This window comes from Mustela lutreola, chromosome 16, assembly GCF_030435805.1.
Source record: "Mustela lutreola isolate mMusLut2 chromosome 16, mMusLut2.pri, whole genome shotgun sequence".
Classification (NCBI taxonomy): Eukaryota; Metazoa; Chordata; class Mammalia; order Carnivora; family Mustelidae; genus Mustela; species Mustela lutreola.
The window spans coordinates 13,190,006-13,207,246 of NC_081305.1; the positions used below are offsets into that span (position 1 = coordinate 13,190,006).

At 39.5% G+C, this 17,241-nt stretch overlaps 1 protein-coding gene across 3 annotated transcripts in view; it reads right to left on the bottom strand.

Moving 5' to 3' along the window:
• Positions 1-17,241, bottom strand: part of HYDIN (HYDIN axonemal central pair apparatus protein) — a 385,540-nt gene that overhangs the window by 282,201 nt on the left and 86,098 nt on the right. For all 3 annotated transcript variants that reach the window (XM_059150954.1, XM_059150956.1, XM_059150955.1), the window contains 4 exons: positions 13,572-13,729; positions 11,434-11,556; positions 5,427-5,546; positions 1,746-1,880 (listed from right to left, as the gene is read on the bottom strand). In XM_059150954.1, coding sequence (XP_059006937.1) covers positions 1,746-1,880; positions 5,427-5,546; positions 11,434-11,556; positions 13,572-13,706 — 513 coding nt within the window. In that variant the 5' untranslated portion in view covers positions 13,707-13,729. The remainder of the gene's footprint in view (positions 1-1,745; positions 1,881-5,426; positions 5,547-11,433; positions 11,557-13,571; positions 13,730-17,241) is intronic.

Sequence of the window (17,241 nt, forward strand, 5' to 3'; positions counted from 1 at the left end):
ACAGAACATTCCACCTCCTCAGAAACTCCCGTGTGTGCATTTCTCAGCCAGACTCCCTACAGGTAGAACAATACTTATCCAACAAAAGACATACTTTCTCCAGCACAGAAAAGAAGTAAGGAACTCCAGCTCCTCGAATCCAGCAAGCTTTCTATTTCAAGCTGCACAAAGGCTTCCTACCCAAAGGACAGTGGAGGAACTTGACACCCAAACTAAATCCGATACCAATCTCTTCACAGATGGTATTCAGATCTAGATCCTCAAGGAAAAAAACAAAGACTGTGATAGCAGAGAACAACAATAGCACATCAAAAACCTCACTACTTCTGGAACTATTTATCTTTCCATTTATTTCCCTAGGGCCCCAGGCAAAATTATAGGTCCATGAATACAACCCAAACGCTACAAAGTGGCAGAATTATAAGAGCAGCATTATTATAAGAGAATTTCTACCCACTCACTAGAGGGATACACACTTGGCCGACCACATGATATTCTCTATCCCTGCTCTCCAGGAAGCAGGAGTAGTAGCAATAGTGGCAGTGATACTGGTGATGGCATCAAAGTGGCTGATAGGTATTAGTGATGAAGAAGCAGGGATTCAAAGCTGGTTCTTTCTGTCTCTAACATGCTTTTGTGGTTCTAACCCTAAGGGCACAATACAGACGAGCACACACCATTAACATTATATATAACCTGACATTTTATTCTGCCTATTTGAGCCTTGTTTTTGTCCTCACTCCTTTAATTATGCCGGTAAAAGTCCTTTCCTCCTCCCCACACGTCCCCACTTTGGTCCACAGAGAAGAAAACTCAACCCACAGTTTTGAAATCCTGGAAGAGGGCTGGGGAGGAAGCCTCCATCCTCAGTCCCCCTTCGCTGGTTCTTCCCTCCAGGAGGAACTGGAATTTCTACAACCGAGAGGGCTTCAGAATGGACGGGTTTGGGAACGGAGCTGGACTCGTGTGGAGGGGAAATGGCCTGTCTTTGAACGTAGGCTCTTTCTGGCCTTTCGAGGTGTGGACAGGGCTGAGCAGACCAGGCAGGTCCCTGCTCTTAGCTCTAGCTGGTCTGCTCGGGCTTCAGCGGAGCTATCCGGACGTCAGCCCCTCAAAGCCCAGTTATCTGCCAACACTGGGGAGCAAGAGAAGGCTCTTTCCGGGCCTCAGGTACTGGCCACATTCTTTGCCATTAATAAGAATCCTACCATGATCAATATTTGGATCTTCAGTCTCTTCTAAACTTGTTAGAACCCAGGGAGGAGGGACGCAACTAACTAAGATCCCAAATCTCCAGGAAGCCACAATCTCTATCTTTTGCCTCGACTGCCTGCATCTAGAGCACACCTTTTCCTTTTTGGTGACCCTCTGGCTCGTAGTCCAATATAAGTATGCTGAGGTAGGTGAGGGGGGTGGGGGAGCACCCACAACGATGACCCCTCTTTATACCCCGGGTACTTAGAGCTCATGGAAGCCCTCGGGTCTCTTTGACAGTCCTTCCCTCATTCCCAGGGGTGCGCTGCCCCCTCCTCTCGGCCACCCGTACTGCTGCTCTAACCAACCCCACCACTAACACCATCGACACCAACACCACCCCCTCAACACCACCAACTGCCACCAACACTATCAGCGACACAACTACCAGCACCACTGACAACAACACTGTCAGCACCAGCACCAGCACCACCTCGGCGAATGTTCAGAATTACAAACCGCTAGCGACACGTATTCGACCACTTTCCTACCTTGTTCTCCTCTGGAGAGAAGAGGATTCGGAATATAGATGGCACGCCGGGAGCTACTTTGTGGCCGGAATCTTTGGGGCTGATGACTTTAAAGTAAGGTGAACTTTCCCCAGTGACTTTCACCAACCTTGGAATCTGCAAGAGAAACACACCACGTTGGACACTGTGCCTGTGAAAAAGCAGAAGCTGAAGCACGGGCTTTGCTGTCCACCAGGAAATCTCCATCAGCTTCTCATTAGCCACGCACGACCTTGGTCAAGGCTTAACTTCCATTTCAGCTGTGAGAGGAGATGACTCACTCAGTGCATTTGAGCTTTAATTTTTACTGAAGTTATTATTCATTTTTATTGTTATTGCAAGCCTTTGTTCATTGCGTCATTTAAATGATACGGGGCACCTAGGTGGCTCAGTAGGTTAAGTGTCTGCCTTTGGGTCCAGTCATGAACCTATGATCCTGGGATCATGCCCCACATCTCCCTCTCCCTCTGCTGCTCCCCCTGCTTGTGCCCTTGCTCTCTCTCTGTCAAGTAAATAACTAAAATCTAAATAAATAAATAAGACCATGTTTGAAGAGGAACTGCTTGATCAGCTAAAACCCCAGCCACACAGCAGAGGTAAGCTGGATTTCCCAACATTTGAGAAGTGATCCGGGAGAAGAATTCACACTTCCTGCATGCCTGCTGTGGACCAGCCCCTGCACAGAAGGCAGGCCTTAATCGTCTCAATATCCTCAGAGCTACCTTATGACCCCCGTTCTACAGACGCGGAACAGGACGCTTGTCCTCAGTGTCCTTCAGCAAGCCCCAGCCTCAGCCCACCTTCCATCTGGGGCACAGTCCTCAGTAGACACCACTGTGAGCAAGAACAGAGCAATAGCACGGGGTCCCCAGGCCAGTGTCAGAGCGGCTTCAAAGAGCTTCTCCTTCTCTTCAAATCCTCCTCTGCTCTGCTCTGCTTGCCTTGCCCAGAGTACGTATCTCTGTTTATCTAACACAGTCTAAGCAATAAAAGACATACAAATGCAAGAAGAATGGGGGTGGAGGTTCCAGGGACACAGGGAAAGGGAAAAGATTTTTTTTTTTTTGAAGACTCAAGGGGGGCAGAAGACAGTGAACTATATAGTTAAAGGTGACGGAGAAGTCTCAGGTGCAAAATGAGGGCAAAAGAACCCACATAACCTCTCAAAACTGAAACCTAGATGGGCAAAGAAAGAAGAAATGCAGAGAGAGAATTCAGACAGATGCTAAGGCTAGAGAGTGGGGGTTAAGGAAGAGACATGCCAATGTGATAGGAGTCCATCTGGCTTTGCTGGTAAGGGGAAGGTGCAGTGTCATTTATGATGGACAGATTGACACTGTGGAAGCTTGCTGAGAATACTTCTGGCAAAGGCAGAATCATAGATTAAAAATGAAAAAGGAAAATACCAACAACAGTACGTAATGGTAATAGTAATGACAATAATAATGGTTTAGTGCTTCCTATGTGACAGACACTGAGCTGAAGGCTTTGCGTTCATTACCTCATTTAATATTCCACACAGTGGATTGAAATGGGTACTATTAGTACCACCATGGCCCAGAGTAGTGAAGCGACTTACCCACGGTCTGCAGCTGGGAGACAGCTCTGCTGGAATCCACCTAATTAGTCTGACTCTAGAGTCTGGATTCTAATGATTATATACTAAGTAGAATCAAGCTGAGCCTTGTAGAGGGTTCATAGCTTACTCCCACCTTGTATTGTGAGATAGAGAAATAATGACCAAACAGGCTCTATCTTTTGCATTCAGTGCCAATGAGGAAGGAAATAAATGGCAAATAAGATAGAAAGCACTTTTCTCTGCCCCATATCTATCCCAGCAGTTCTTTATGAGTCCATGAACTAAGGAAGTAGAGAAGCAGGCTTGTTCTTGGGTGAGTTACCCAAGGACAAGCCTGCCTAGGCTAGAGAAATCAATCTACTTTTTGTAGCTGGGCTTTCCCTGGATGAAGACCTTCCTTTCATGAGGTCACACTGTAGCAGCATTGAACCAAGAGGTACTGGGTTATCCATGAGAACTTAGTGCCCCTTGGCAGACAAAACTTACAAAATGGCCCATACCCTTTACTTGCTCATATTATACCCACTGGCAATCATTTCTTGTTTAGGGCCAAGGAAGAGTGATCAAAATATCCCTTGGGCTAGCTCCTCTCTGTCTTTAACAGCCTTAAAATACTTGAGCAAGAGTCAAAAAGTCATGGAGAAAGGGAAAAAGAGAACTGGAATTGACAAAGGGAACTGGTTGGCAGCCTATATGAAAAGAGAGAGTCCTGATGTCTATGGAATACATCTCTTCTTGAGGTCTAGGGGCATAATTCTGAGCATCTCAGATTCTTTTTCTTCTCTCTGCCTACCCTTTTAACTTCTGTCCCTTGAGCTTCTCTTGCTAGCACTCCTGTAGCCAAGAACGAAATATACTATTTTCTCCAGAGTCTGACTTTACTGTCACCACATCACCCCATTGATCTCTGAAAGGCATCAGCGACTCCTTTAATGAGCTATTGTACCAAATATAACTAAAAGTTTTCTTGCATAGTCTTCATTTATTTTCCTTCTTTTTCTTACAGCTAGAATTTTTGTCTCCACATTCTTGAACTCCTGAGGTATTCCTACCTGTTTCCACATCTGAAGTTCAGTATCTCTCAGATGCTTTTCTCTCCTTCTGATTACTTTTCACATTTAACTGTGCGTCATGCTGACTCCCCACATTGTTCTTTCTTCCATTATTGTTAGATGTCAAGGAACTCTTCAGGCACTTAATACCTTTTCTTGAAGTAAACCATAATTTATCTCTAGCAGGGAAAAAGGCATATGGATGGAGAAGAAACTCTCAGTTGCCACGACAAAAGGCCAAGGTATAGACATTGTGAGAAGCTGTCCAAAATGATCTGTAGACAAAAATTTGAAGGCTATCTAAGGTAAAAAGGAGGAGAATGAAAAAGGAGAAAGAGAGATATATCTGTTTTGAAGTTTGGAGAAAGAAAAAGAAAGGGAGATACATTTGTTTTGAAGTTTTTAAAAAAGTACAATTTATAAAGTATAAATAATTTACCTCAACAACTGCAATTCATATGAGTAGAGTTTACAGAGGCCCTAATGCAGAAAACATAAATGTACGTTTTACCCTGTTTGAATGAAAACCTAGCTAAACTGGTCACACATAAGAATTTCATTACATTTGGGGCACCTTGGTATCTCAGTCAGTTAAGCAGCCAACTCTAGGTTTCAGCTCCTGTCATGGTCTTGGGGTCATGAGATTGAGCCCATGCTTAGAGAAGAGTATGCTTAAGGCTCTCTCACTCCCTGCCCATAACCCCACCACCACCATTCACTCTCTTTCTCTCTAAAATAAACAAATAAACATTTTTTTAAAAATTGAGACATTTACCTAGCTAGTATTTTACTCAACAAAATGTTACTATACATATTGGGAGTTGATCATCTGGTGGACACTGATCTGGGTCGGAACACACATGAGTAAATCAACACCAATCTTGTCTTCATTAAACTTATAGTCAAAGTGCATGTTTTTAATCTACTTTTCTAGGCCTCTCAAATTAAAGAATTCATCTAAGACCCTATAGGATCCCACTTTATTTAATCCCTTACATATCAATAAAAGGTACATCCAGCAAACATACTCACTTTGTCATTATTCCTCAAAATGAGTGGAACTTCATAGACTTCACAGGGAGTATAGTTCTGAAATACAATTTCTGATGGAAAGGGCTGGAATAATGCCTGATCCAGGTCAACTCCTGAGGACTGCATTGAAAGAGTAAATTCATTATACAGTCCCACAGTGGCAGAAATGACAGGGCAATAAATGAAAATACTACATAGACCTATGGATGTTAATACTAAAAACATACAAAACACTCAGAAGGGGGTAACTACTATAGGCAATAATTGTTATAAGTACTGAAGTTATTGTGAACAATTTGTTTAATACAAAAGAAAGTAGAAGATTTGGTCCTCATTTAAAAAATACAGGCTAATTAGAACACCAACCCAAAACTTCCATTTATAGCAATGGTGAATAAGGTCATGATTTCCCTATGAAAATAACAAGAAAAACTCTATCAACAAATATCTATGTGAAGGAACTGAAGAGCTTAACAAGACAGTACAATCTAATGTTAAAAGTATAAATTATCTCAAGCTATTAGCTTGGGTAGAATCCAATAGGTTTTGAGCATTGCCATGTCTCCTTGAAATTTTAGAATATTCCATGTTGCTCTGTGAGTACATAGTTGCACCCTGGGGCACCTTAGTATAGTCTGCAAAATGAAGATGTAAGCATTCATCTCAATAATTTAGAAAAGCAATAGCAAACATTTAAAAAACCAAACAAAATGAAAAAAATGATATAACCAAAACAATAAAAATTCATAAAATGGAAAGTAACTACAGAATCAACAGAGCCAAAAGTCAAGCCTTTAAAAACTAATAAAATTGACAAAATAACTGGTGAGTATGGTCAAGAAAGTATTATAGAGGGCACGGATTGCACGGAGCACTGGGTGTGGTGAAAAAATAATGATACTGTTATGCTGACAATAAATAAATGAAGAAAAAAAAAAGAAAACAAGACAGAAGTCACAAAGAGCCAATATAAAGAATGAAAATAAGGACATTACAACAGAAACTGAACTAACTGAAAAGATTATAAGTGGGTATTATGTCAAGAAATGTGAAAATTTAGATTAAAGTTACAAATCCTAAGAAAATACAATTTATCAACACTAGCACAAGAAGAAATGGAAAATATGAGCAGTTCTTGAACTACGAAATTGAATCTGTAAGTAAAAACTTTTGATAGAGAAAACGCCAGCCCAAATAACTTTACAAGCAAATTCTAGCAAACATTTAAAGAAAAAGCATGAATATTATAGAAACTCTCCCAAAGGAAAGAAACAAAATTAATATCTCCCAAATTGATGATGGTAGCTCAACTTTCTTATAACTAAGAAACATAGCGGGAGAAAGGAAAACTATAGGCTAATCTTAGTTATATACAATAGATTTTTTTTTTTTTTTAAGGAACAAAACATTAGTAAATTGAAACCCACAATATATAAAAAGGATAATATATCATGACCAAATTGGGTTTGTCTCAGAAGTTCAAAGTTGTTTTAACATTAGAAATTGATTAAAAAGGGGGCACCTGAGTGGCTCAATGGGTTAAGCCTCTACCTTCAGCTTGGGTTGCGATCTCAGGGTCCTGATTGGGCCAGCATTGGGCTCTCTGCTCAATGGGGAGCCTGCTTTCCTCTCCCCCTCTGCCTGCCTCCCTGCCTGCTTATGATCTCTGTCTCTCTGTCAAATAAATAAATAAAATTGTCAAATATATATATATATATAGTTTTGGGGACCACCTGGGTGGCTCGGTTAAGTGTCAAACTCTTGGTTTTGGTTCAGGTTATGATCTCAGGGTTGTGATATCAAGCCCCCCAATAGGCTCTGCCCTGGGCATGGAGCCTGCTTATAATTCTCTCTGTCCCTCTGCCCCTCTTCTGCCACTGCTTTTATTATAGTGAAATAAATTAATATTTATATGAAATAAATAAATATATATATATACATAGAGAGAGAGAGCAATTAAATACCATGTTTTGGATTTGAATAAACTGACCAGTGGTGTGGATAAGTCCAGAAACAGATCACTGGACCTATGACAGAGGCCCTATAGTGCAGAGGAAACAATGGATTTCAGCATAAATGACAGACTCCAAGATGGACTTTGTATAGGTTTTAACTGGCAGCTTGAGCTCCCTTCCCCACCCCTCCTGCCACAAATAACCAGGGTTAAGAGATACCCAGTGAGAACGTCCACAATTTCAGATCTCAGGTAAGGCTTGCACTATACAGACCTCTTAAGCAGGTGGCATACTCTGATAGGCAAAACCACCAACTCCTTGTTTGGAATACTAGAAATGTCAATAAGAAATTACCTGTATGCCATTTGGCACCAGGAAACAGCAGGGAAGGCAAGGCCAAATGGGCAACACATAAATTTACATGTTTATAGGAAGGAGTTTTTCCACTGAGGCAGGCTAGAAGAGAAGGATTCTGATTCCTAAGGGCCCCCACAAGTCACAACTCTGGGAAAAGGCTAACACAGCTCATTTTTCCTTCCTTCCTCTCAGCCCCCTTCCAAATAAACACATGCACACAATCCTCTTTCATAAAATGCTGTGCTGAGAATCATGAAGGATTCCTATTGGTCTGGGACACCACTAGGACATGCCCCAACAAGAATTTCCTGCAGATCACAAGTCCGGGAAAAATGCCCCTCTTCCCTCCAAAAATGAGTGGTAACAATAATAGTAATATCTTGATAAATCAAGATCAGTACAAAAATATTCAAGGAAAACAAAGGGATAAAGAAAATGGCAAGTGAAGAAGAGTTAATAGGAAAGTTGCCATGAACCAATGAAAATATTGGCTACACTGTTTGACTATAAACCCAAAAGACATAATGGAAAAAAATATGAAACCACAAAGCAAATAATTAAGAGGCAGGGAGGACTTAAGCAATCAAAGTGATGAAAAATTCATGTGTTCACTCATAAATACTAATTGAGTTTCCAATATTCTCCAAATGTTAAGCACACAGTAGTGAGCAAAGCCAACAAAGCCCTTGCCCTCATGAAGCTGACATTCTTGGGGAAATGGATAAAAAATAAAGAAATGTATAATATGAGGTCAGGCAGTGATTTGGCTACAGAGAAAACTAACAGACATGGAGAGAGTGTGAATGTAAGGTGTATGCTCTCTTCAACAGGTGTCAAGGGAGAGCCTCTCTGAGGAAAATACATCCAAGCAGAGATCTAAGCAAATCCTGCAAAGATCTGAGAGAATAGATTACAGTTAGAATGACTAGCAGGTGCAAAGGTCCTGAGGGGTGGATTATCATTGAGTGTTCGAAGAGCAACAAAAGGGGAGGGGGCACAGCTAGAGAGAATGAGCTAGGGAAGAGTGGAAGGGAAAGAGGTCTGTGAGGGAAATAGGATTAGACAATGCAGGACCCTATATCTCTGAGGGTAAGAGGAAGCTGCTGGATGGCTTTACACATGGAAGTAACATGTCCCAGTTTACATTTTTAAAAAATCATTCTTTCTTCTTTGTGCAGAATTGATGATGGTGGAATGAGATGGAAACATGGAGAATATTTCAGTAGTCTAGAGAATGGTGGTTTGAACTGGGAGGGTATTGGTGCAGCTGGTGAGAAGCAGTTTGATTAAAGCCATATTTGTGAAAGCAGAAGTTTATAGCGCTTGTCATTGGATTTCATATAAGATGAAAGAAAAAAGAGCATCAGAGATAATCCCAAGGTAGGTTTCTGGCCTGAGAAAATATATACTAGATGGAGGAGACAAAAGAGACAAGATTGTGTCTTTAGGGAATGAAGGAAACACAAAAATTAGAGCTTGAATATTTTAAGTTTGAGCTGCCAATCATTCATTGGGCTGAATAACTGACCCAGAGTTCAGAGGATGGGCCACAGCAAGATAAACAGTTGTGAAAGTAAACATTTAAAAAAGTAGAATTTAAAGCCTGCTCCTAGAAGGGGTCACTTGAAGAATGAGTTCAAAAGAAAACCAAGTTCAAGGACCAAGTACTGGGGAGTTCCAACATTTAGTGATCAGGAACAGAAGAGTGACCCAAAAAATAAAAGAAGATAAAAACAACCAGTGAAGTAGGAAGAAAATAAAAGGAATATGATAGCTGAGCTACAAGTAAATAAAAAGGGATGCTGAGACTAATACTGTGAGACAATCCAGAAGTACTGAACTGGTCAAACTCAAGGATGAATGATAAGAGAAACACATATACACAAGATTCAAAGTAAGGAACATAGAGTATAACCTGATGGAAATAATAACAATGAAATGGAAATGAACAGAAAATTAAAAATGGTTGGCAAGGGAATACAATATCTAGAAAGGTAGACAAAGAAGGTCCAACATATTCATAATTGATAGTCCTCAAGAAGAATGAAAAATGGCAAGAACAAATACTGGGTCATTCAAGAAAAATTTTCTAGAAGTAAACTAAAGATACGTGATAGTATCTCAAGAAAAGTTTAAAAAATTACTGCATACTAAATTAGAATAAACAGTCTTTGGCCATAAGAGCTAAAAGACTGACATATCTGTAGTGGGATAAATCAAGCTGGCTTCATCACACTTCTGCATACCATTATGCATCATATTTCTGCTTACCATTAAAGCCAGAAGGTAGTGAGGAAAATGCCTGCACAGCTTTTATGGGGAAAATCTGAAATTTGATATAAAGGAAATAGGCATATATTGTTAAACAAAAAACCAAGGAAGTATAGTATCCATAGGCTCTTCTTGAAGAGATTGGTGAAAGATGACTGTCGCCCAACTAGGAACAAATAAAACTCCAGAAAATAAAGTAAAAATAACCAAATGAGTTGAGAAAGAAAAGGGAGAAATGATGAAATACAGTAAAGTGTACTAATTATGTCATCCTTCATAGCAGGGGTCAAAATATGTTAAAACACACACAAGCAGGGGCGCCTGAGTGGCTCAGTGGGTTAAACCCTTGCTTTCGGCTCAGGTCATGATCCCAGGGTCCTGGGATTGAACCCCACATCAGGTTCTCTGCTCGGCAGGGAGGCTGCTTCCCTTCTTCTCTCTCTGCCTACTTGTGATCTGTCAAATAAATAAAATCTTAAAAATAAAAAACATACAAGCAGTACATACAGGAAAGTATGCAGGAAAATAAGGCTGGTCTCAGTTACATGATGGGAAAGGAGCAAATAGCCCTTGATCAGGATAAGTTAGTATTGGGAGAAGCCATGCTACTGGCCTCAAAAAAGAGAAGAAACCATAACTAAATTTGCAAGGCTCAGAGGAAGAGCAAATTTTGTGTAGATCCTACACAGGGAAGGCAATGGTGCTGCAGCAAGTGCAAAAGAGCCTCAGGAACTCATTCATGACGGGGGAAAGATCTCTGGAAATCTCTCAGGATTAGCCCAGGAAAGCCTTTAAGAGGAGACAGATCTCCATCAGTCTGACGAATGGAAGTTCATACCATAATTTGTACATAAAAAGTAAAGCATCTAATTCAAGAAATTAATTTAAAAGTAGGAAATAAGACCTTTTTATAACCATATACTCCTAAAGCCTGGAATTCATGGTTTACATTAGAATATAAAAACAGGTTAAAATAACTATTCTTTAGAAACTAAATGAATACATTTGCTATTGGAAGTGAGCCAGAACAGATAACAAATGCCGCCTTTAATAAACAATTCCACCTTCTTCCTTTCTAGTGATGACAGCTCAGGGAAGATGGGATTTATTGCTGTGTTAAGAAGATGACTTAATTGGATTTGGCCACTATAATCCTTGGAACTACTCCTGACTTATAAACAATAGCGTCCAGAAGTAACTAAGAAAAGTGACTAGTCAAAAGTTATTTGTACTTATTAATTATAATTCTATCCATATTAAATCAACAAATACCAAGATCAAAAGAGGTAGAAAAAGAATATATAACACAAACTCAATAAGGAATTAGCCTGGAAACAATAACCATGACTTAGTTCCTGTTGTTCTAGAATGTTCACATTATTCCAGAGCCTGCCTCATTAACAAGTATGACAGGAGGTAGCTACCTTTTGATGTGTTTCCCCCATGTCTAAAAGTTCGATGATCTGTGGTCGGCACATCAAACGTGTATTAGCCAGTCTCTGCTCTGTGGTGAGGGACATTTCCTTCAGGAATTCCGAGGGTGTCAGCTAGATTAAAGAATAAAAAAATAAAAAACAGCTGAAGATTCATAAATGGTTATACCAAAAAAGTGTTTTCATAAGTGCCAGTAATGAATAATTTGTGTTTGCAGCTTTCAGGATAATTGTGAAATGCAACTAAGTTCCCTTATGAAATATTTAAATTAACTAAATAATACAAGAGAAGTACCTGCGCACTTTTGAGCTCTTTGTACACTAATTTGAAAGGACATGCGATTTTGAAGAAATCACACAAAAGAAACTCGGGGGCTGGGGAGTCAAGAAATTGCACTAGAACATATCCAAAGAGTTTAACATTTACGCTCAGATAAAGCATCTGAGCATACAACCCTACTTCCAAAAATCACTTCTGGTGTTCAGAGCTGAGGAATATGAAATGCTTCTAGTTCTCAGTTGAAGTTACAACAAACAAGCAAAGTTTGGGTATTTAGCTATCCCACTACAGCAGGTTAAAGAGGAATCTTGTGAAATAGAAAGGATCTGGGGCACCTAGGTGGCTCAGTGGGTTAAAGCCTCTGCCTCGGCTCGGGTCATGATCCCAGGGTTCTGGGATCGAGCCCCGGATTGGGCTCTCTGCTCGGTGGGGATCCTGCTTCCTCCTCTCTCTCTCTGCCTGCCTCTCTGCCTACTTGTGATCTCTCTCTGTGTTAAATAAATAAATAAAATCTTAAAAAAAAAAAAAAAAAGAAAGAAAGAAAGAAAGGATCTAGGGAGTGTGATTGCACAGCTTAGGAATGAGTTTGAACTTTTTAGAAATCCCAGGAGCACGTTTAGACCTTGTTTTAAAAGAGCCCTAAACCCATGATCAGATCCAGCAGCCACTTCTACTCACACCAAAACAGGAACACAAATGCTTTAACACTTTCTCATGTTATGAGGAAAAAAAAAAAAATGTAACCTATCATTTAAATAAAGGCATTTAAATAACCCAACAAGACTTATTTATCCAGGACCAAACACAATTATTTACTTATTGTTGTTCTGGAATGTTCCAGGGTTTGCTTTATATGCAAGGGGAGGATGATCATTCACAGCAACATAATGCTTAAGTATGCACCAAGACTTTTAAAACAGCCAGAGGTATATAATTTAGCTGATTCGTTTCACCTTGGGTTAAAATCAATGCTCTTCAAAATCCCTACAAAATTAATTTCTGTGATTGAATCCATATAAATGAAAGCATATTTCTAATGCTGCTTCTTACTTGTTTTTTTTTTTTAGGTTCTTCTTGATTGGAACCCAGATTTGAATACTGAAATGTTAAGAGGTATCAGCTGTGTCACAGTTTAAATAAAAATAATAAAGTCTTAAAAGCAAAAAGTCAGGAGTTTAAATTTGAAATGATGACCACCACAAAAGAGAGTGATGATAGGTTTTATTTTTTTTCCTCGGAACATAACTTGAGTCTGGCTTTTAAAATTTGATGAATACTATCTTGAACCCTGTAAATTGTTACTGATATTTTCTATAGCATGTAGTTTATAATTCCATTCTCATCACATTACTATAACCTATTAAAATAGAAGTATGTTTTATTTTGAAGGACAGAGAAAAAGTGTATTTTTCCTTGATACCATATAGTCATCATTTTGATACTCTCTGTTCTACAAATATGCAAACAGAAATAACTCTTGCCAGTCAATAGGTATTACACTGTTGAGGTCAAACTCTACAAAATTCTGATACCTCGTTGTTTTTGAACTACACACAAGGCAGTCTCATAGGGTTCAACCTAACATTTAGAAAACCACCATAATTTCATTGCATAGTCTTACTTCAACTGATTAGCTTAAGCAATTCAAGTCTCTACTTTGAGGCATGTAATTTCAAAAACTTCTTGGGCTTTTAAGAGGAGCCTCTGCTCCACAGCAAGCTGCCATGTTACCTACATCGATATTGTAAGTCAGTAATTCCCTGAGTTCTGAGAATGCCAAGTAGCAGCTGTCACCCTCCTGAGGAGACTGCATTAAGTCTTTCACACTTGAAAGTCTCGGGTACATTACCATTGGATTTGCTTCTTCTTTTGTAACCACCCTTGGACTCAAGGGTGGCAGAACCTTGCTTTGGAATCCTTTCAGCATTCTGACTAACCCCATCTGAACAGCCCCCATAGACTCCTCGAGTCTTCTACTGGTCATTTTTAGTTATTTCCTTCATTCACCTAGAAGTGAAAAAAAAAGGGGGGGTTTTAGAACAAATACAGTTAATTCCTGAATACAGGTCACAATTTTTTTTTTTTAAGATTTTTCAAATACAAAATGTTTAGAAAAGACTAATCTTCAAAAATACATCAAATGCCTGTAACAAATGCCTTAGCTAGAGCAGTCTATTCCATGTAATTAGTCCAGGTTTAACCTTAGCCCAAAGTCTAGGAAGCCCTTTAGACAAACCAAGTGATTCTGGACTGAGCTCAAGGAAGACCCAGACATACATGTAGTTCCTACATTTGGTACTTTTATCCTCCCAGATAAACAAACACTGCCCAATAAATACACTTCATTGTTTGCTACTTTATATTTATTTAACAATTCTCTCTCATGATGGCCTCCAAACAGAAAAAAACATAAGGCTTCAGGCCTTCAAGCTGAGCAGAGACTAAAAAGGCAGTATGAGATAAGGAAGAGGAAGTTTCTGGAAAATTTTTGACATTTATGGTCATAAATAAGTCATTAAACAGCCACTCTGTATCTAGAAATCAAAGAGATAGGACATCTCCCCTCTATATATCCTTCCTTATGCCTTTTAGTAGAACAGTTGCAAACATGGAGGCCCATTTGTGAGAAGTGGGGATTTCTGTTTTCAGTAATAGCTGGCTAGTTTATCCAACTCTGCCCAAAAAACACAAACAAAAACTAAAAATGCTTGGATACAATGTCAAGTAAGAAACCATAAAAGTCATTAAAAAGCTCACAAGACAATAAGTTATTACCAGACCAAAACAGTGAGGAAAGAGGTACATAAAGAAAAATAGATCTGAATGAAAATGCAGTAAAGTAAAGCAGTAAAACACCCCAGGAAATGAATATAAAATGTTTTAAAAGGTAAAACAAATAAAAGAACAAATGATTGAAATAGCAGACAGTCAAAAAGAAGATCCAGTACATTATAACCAGAACCCATGAAGAAGAAAAATAAAGTTCTAGAGTGGAACTAATATTTAAAACTATCATCCAATAAAAAGTCCCCCCCCCATAAAGAAAACATAATGAAAAGGGACTGGTAGGTGTCTATGAAGACAGATGCAGATGGTCAACTCTAAGTTATATCTTAGCACAACTATTAGACTTTTAGAGAAATTTTTAAACTTCTCATAGCTTCCAGGCAAAAAAGGTAAAATAACTTAGAGGGGCAAGAGAATTAGATGTCAATGGACCTTGAAAAAGGAACCTAAGAACTGGGAAAATGAAGGACAATATTTTCCAAAACTTTAAAAAGTATGAGCCAAGAATTTTATATACAGCCAAGCTCTCCCTCAAATACCAAAGCTACAGAAAGGGAGTTTTGAACATGTAAAACTCAGGGAAAATTGTGAACAAGTTCCCTTCCTGAGGAATGTACTAGACGATGGGCTTCAGCCAACCAATAGATGATTGGGGAACCTCAATGAAAGGACTTACAATGAACATTTCATGTATTTAATTATAGAGTTAATTTTAATAATGAAGTTGAAGACATGAGGAGAATATAGAGTTTAAGCATATTTTCTGAAAAACTTGAAAGAATGCAATTTTAAAAGAAGAGTAAAAAAATAGAAAAGTAAAACAAGATCATTAACACTATTAGGTAGGAGTCAAACTATTTACCCAGGTAGAATAAAGGAGCTTATGGGAATTAGGGTAGAAAGCCCATTAGAGGGCGCCTGGGTGGCTCAGTGGGTTAAGCCGCTGCCTTCAGCTCAGGTCATGATCCCAGGGACCTGGGATCGAGTCCCGCATCGGGCTCTCTGCTCGGCGGGGAGCCTGCTTCCCTCTCTCTCTCTGCCTGCCTCTCTGCCTACTTGTGATCTCTGTCAAATAAATAAATAAAATCTTTAAAAAAAAAAAAAAAAAAAAAGAAAGCCCATTAGAGGGCAGTCAATGACACCTGTTTCCAAGCACGCATGTATTTGCTAATGCCCTGCCCTTGACTGTGGGCTGTCCTTAGGTATTCTAACAAACATAATACAGCACATTGATGAATGTCACTTCTGAGATTGCTTTTATTTTTTTTTTAAGATTTTATTTATTTGACAGAGACCACAAATAGGCGGAGAGGCAGAGAGAGAGAGAGAGGGGGAAGCAGGCTCCCCGCCGAGCAGAGCACCCAAAGCGGGACTTGATCCCAGGACCCTGAGATCACGACCTGAGCTGAAGGCAGAGGCTCAACCACTGAGCCACCCAGGCGCCCCCGAGATTGCTTTTAAAGAGACTTGGATCCATCTTGGGTACTGTCTGGCACCCTCTCAGATCATTAGCTGCCACACTGTGAGGACACTCAGAAAGCTTAGAGAGAGACCCACGTGGTGAGGGACCATGACTGCTAACAATGACATGAGTGATCTTGGAAGTGGGTCTCCTGAGACCTGCCAACAACCCTGTGAATGAGCCTGAAGGCAGACTTGCCAGCCCCATTTGAGCCTTTAGATGACTAGAGGCCCAGCCAACAGCTTGCCTGCAGATGCATAACAGACACTGAAGAGGAAGCACCCAACTAATAAGCCACACCTAGATTCCTGACCCATAGAAACTATGAGAGAACTAATATTCACCATTTTAAGCTACTAATTTTAGGGTAATTTATTATACAGCAATAAATTACTAATGTAGCCATTTTAAAGAGTTTATATACCAAAAACTACTCAACATAAACCTTCCTAAATACCAAAAGAAATTAGAAAAAGCAAAGTAGCCATACTAAACAGAGAAAGACAATGAATCAACGGTGATGCGTCTAATTGTACAACACAAGGTAATATGGGAAGTGATGTCAGCAGCATGTTGGAATGGGTGAGAGCCAACTTCAGTCTCCCACAAAAAGACCAAATAAAAACTACCCACAGACAAGATGTCTCTGTGAAAATCCCAGAACCCAGGGGTTGAGCCTGAAATACCCTCTTGGGTCACAGAGACACGGAAGAACCTCAAAAATAGGATGCTCAGTAAAAGAAGCCAGTCACAAAAGACCACGTGTTGTATGAGTCCATGCACATGAAGCGTCCAGAATGGGGAGCTCTCTAGTGAGAAGGAATAAATTAGTGGTTGCTTAGGGCTGGAAAAAATGAAAGGATGGGGCAGAGGTTCATGGCTAAAAGGTATGGGTTATCTTACTAAGATGACAATGTTCTAAAGTGCACTGTGGTGATGATTGCACATATTTGTAAATACACTAAAAACTGGGGAGTTGTATATACACCTTAGGGGTTAATTGTATGGTATGAGAGTTTTATCTCAATAAGGTTATTAAAAATATATTTTATTATTTTTTGGTTGTTTCACTGGAGAATTCTGGAAGCATTTCTTTCTTTCTTTCTTTTTCATTATGTTATGTTAGTCACCATATAATATATCTCTGATGTAGTGTTCCATGGTTCAGTTTGCGTATAACATGTTAAAACACTTAAAAAATTAACTCATTTTTTTTAAAGATTTATTTGAGAGAGATGGAGCATGCACAAGAAGAAGGGGCAGGGAGAGA